Raw genomic sequence first — 1,874 nt, forward strand, 5'->3', positions numbered from 1 at the left:
TACAATAATATGCTTAAATCTTTAACTGTTTCAAATTTTGAATGATTTTTATCATTAGGATCACAAAAATGTTCTATTTCTGCCATAGTAAACTCCCTTACTCTTAGTAATCCAGATCTTGGAGAAATTTCATTACGGAATGCATTTCCAATTTGAGCTGCTGCAAATGGCAATCTTTCTTGATTAAAGGCAAGTAGCCTCTTAAAATTTACAAAAATGCCCTGTGCAGTTTCTGGTCTCAGAAATCCTTTCACAACTCCAGAAGGACCAATCTGAGTTGCAAACATTAAATTAAATTCTATTGGTTCTGTTAAATCATTCCCAGAGATGGGGGATTTTATACTGAATTTAGATACAACTGCAGCCATTTCATCTTTTGTCATTCCATCCAGTTTAACTATAATATCTTTACATTCCAAACGTGTATTTTCATTAGATTTTTTATCACTAATCACTTTTTCTAAATATGATTTAATTAAGTGATCTAACCTGAAACATTCTCCAGTTTTAACATCTTTCACCATTAAGTCTGCAAATCTTTCTACATGTCCAGATGCTTTAAGTATAGGTTCTGGTGTTAAAATAGAACAATCTACTTCTAACATTTGTTCTTCTAACACGAAGAAATTTCTCCATGCATTTAACAAATTCGTTTTTAATGCACAACCCATAGGGCCAAAGTCAAATTGACCAGTAATTCCGCCATAAATTGCAAAAGATTGATCAAAGAAAAATCTACGTTTTAAAAGATCTTCCATTCTTGCTCTATCAAACATTGTTGCTTCTGAAAGATATAGCTCTTTTTCTTCCAATAATTTCTTTCGAATTTTAAGCTCAGCAACTGCTTTTTTTATATCCAATTCTGGAGCTCTGTCAGATTTAAGCTTTCGAACATGGTCTCCCTTTAATCATAAAACATAACAAAATGATATTACAATACTAGCATATAATTCACGAAAATTAAATAAAGAAGAAACTCAACAATAATATAAGAATAATACAAAATTAAATTTTTTAAATTCAATAATGTATTAACGTTTATGATAATAAAAATCGAGCATTCATTATAGAAATGAATCACAATCTCTTACACGTGCAAGTGCACTTAACGAATGAGTAATGAATATCCATATGGTACTTACTTGTTCTTTAACATTGTGTCGCAGAGGTGACAAGATTTCTTCAATCTTTGGATCTGACATGTCCTGTGTAATATATATTTTCACTTTTCGAATTTTTTTATTCGTACCCCACTGACTGAAGTCGGCTAACCTAGCGGTAACAGTAAATCTTCGGAATAATTGTTTATTAACTGCGATATGCTGACATATTACTTGAGACGCTCCTCTACACAGAAAGTATAAGTTACGTGAAATGTACTGCATTCGCCTTATGTACTTTTCACCTTATCGTCTAACAAATACACAGATTCGATGCCTGTTACTTGACAATCACAAGGTGCCAGTGTTAAGTAATACAGTACTGTTGGCGGCACATTTGATAGAATTGAAAATGATTTCATGTAAAATAAAAATGAACAAAATAAAATTAAACTTTCATAATTTATTATCATTCATAATTTATATTCTTTAAATAATGGGTCAACAATTCTTTATATATTTCGAATAAAGTAATTTCAGTAAAAGTAGAAGACAAAGAATATATATGTACTTACAAGTAGTATGATACTACTTTTATGTTATCATAATACAAAAACATCAATGCTATAAATAAAAACCATTTCTTATCCATAACGATATTCTTATATTTTTTCATAAAGAATATATTTCAAAACAAATAACATTGTATAGAATGAAAAAAAAATAAAAAATACACAGTATGACGCGCGTACGCAAATATAAGTTTATTTTTTT

General features: G+C 29.5%; 1 protein-coding gene across 1 annotated transcript in view; it reads right to left on the minus strand.

Moving 5' to 3' along the window:
• The window catches only part of LOC108573399 (glycine--tRNA ligase), a 3,859-nt gene extending 2,410 nt beyond the window's left edge, over nt 1-1,449 (minus strand). Inside the window, exons 1-2 of the mRNA XM_017935840.1 lie at nt 1,143-1,449; nt 4-902 (exon numbers count right to left, since the gene is read on the minus strand). Of these exons, the coding sequence (XP_017791329.1) occupies nt 4-902; nt 1,143-1,385 (1,142 nt within the window). The 5' untranslated portion in view covers nt 1,386-1,449. The remainder of the gene's footprint in view (nt 1-3; nt 903-1,142) is intronic.
• Nucleotides 1,450-1,874: the final 425 nt, after the last annotated feature.

This window comes from Habropoda laboriosa, unplaced genomic scaffold, assembly GCF_001263275.1.
Source record: "Habropoda laboriosa isolate 0110345459 unplaced genomic scaffold, ASM126327v1 scaffold92, whole genome shotgun sequence".
Lineage (NCBI taxonomy): Eukaryota > Metazoa > Arthropoda > Insecta > Hymenoptera > Apidae > Habropoda > Habropoda laboriosa.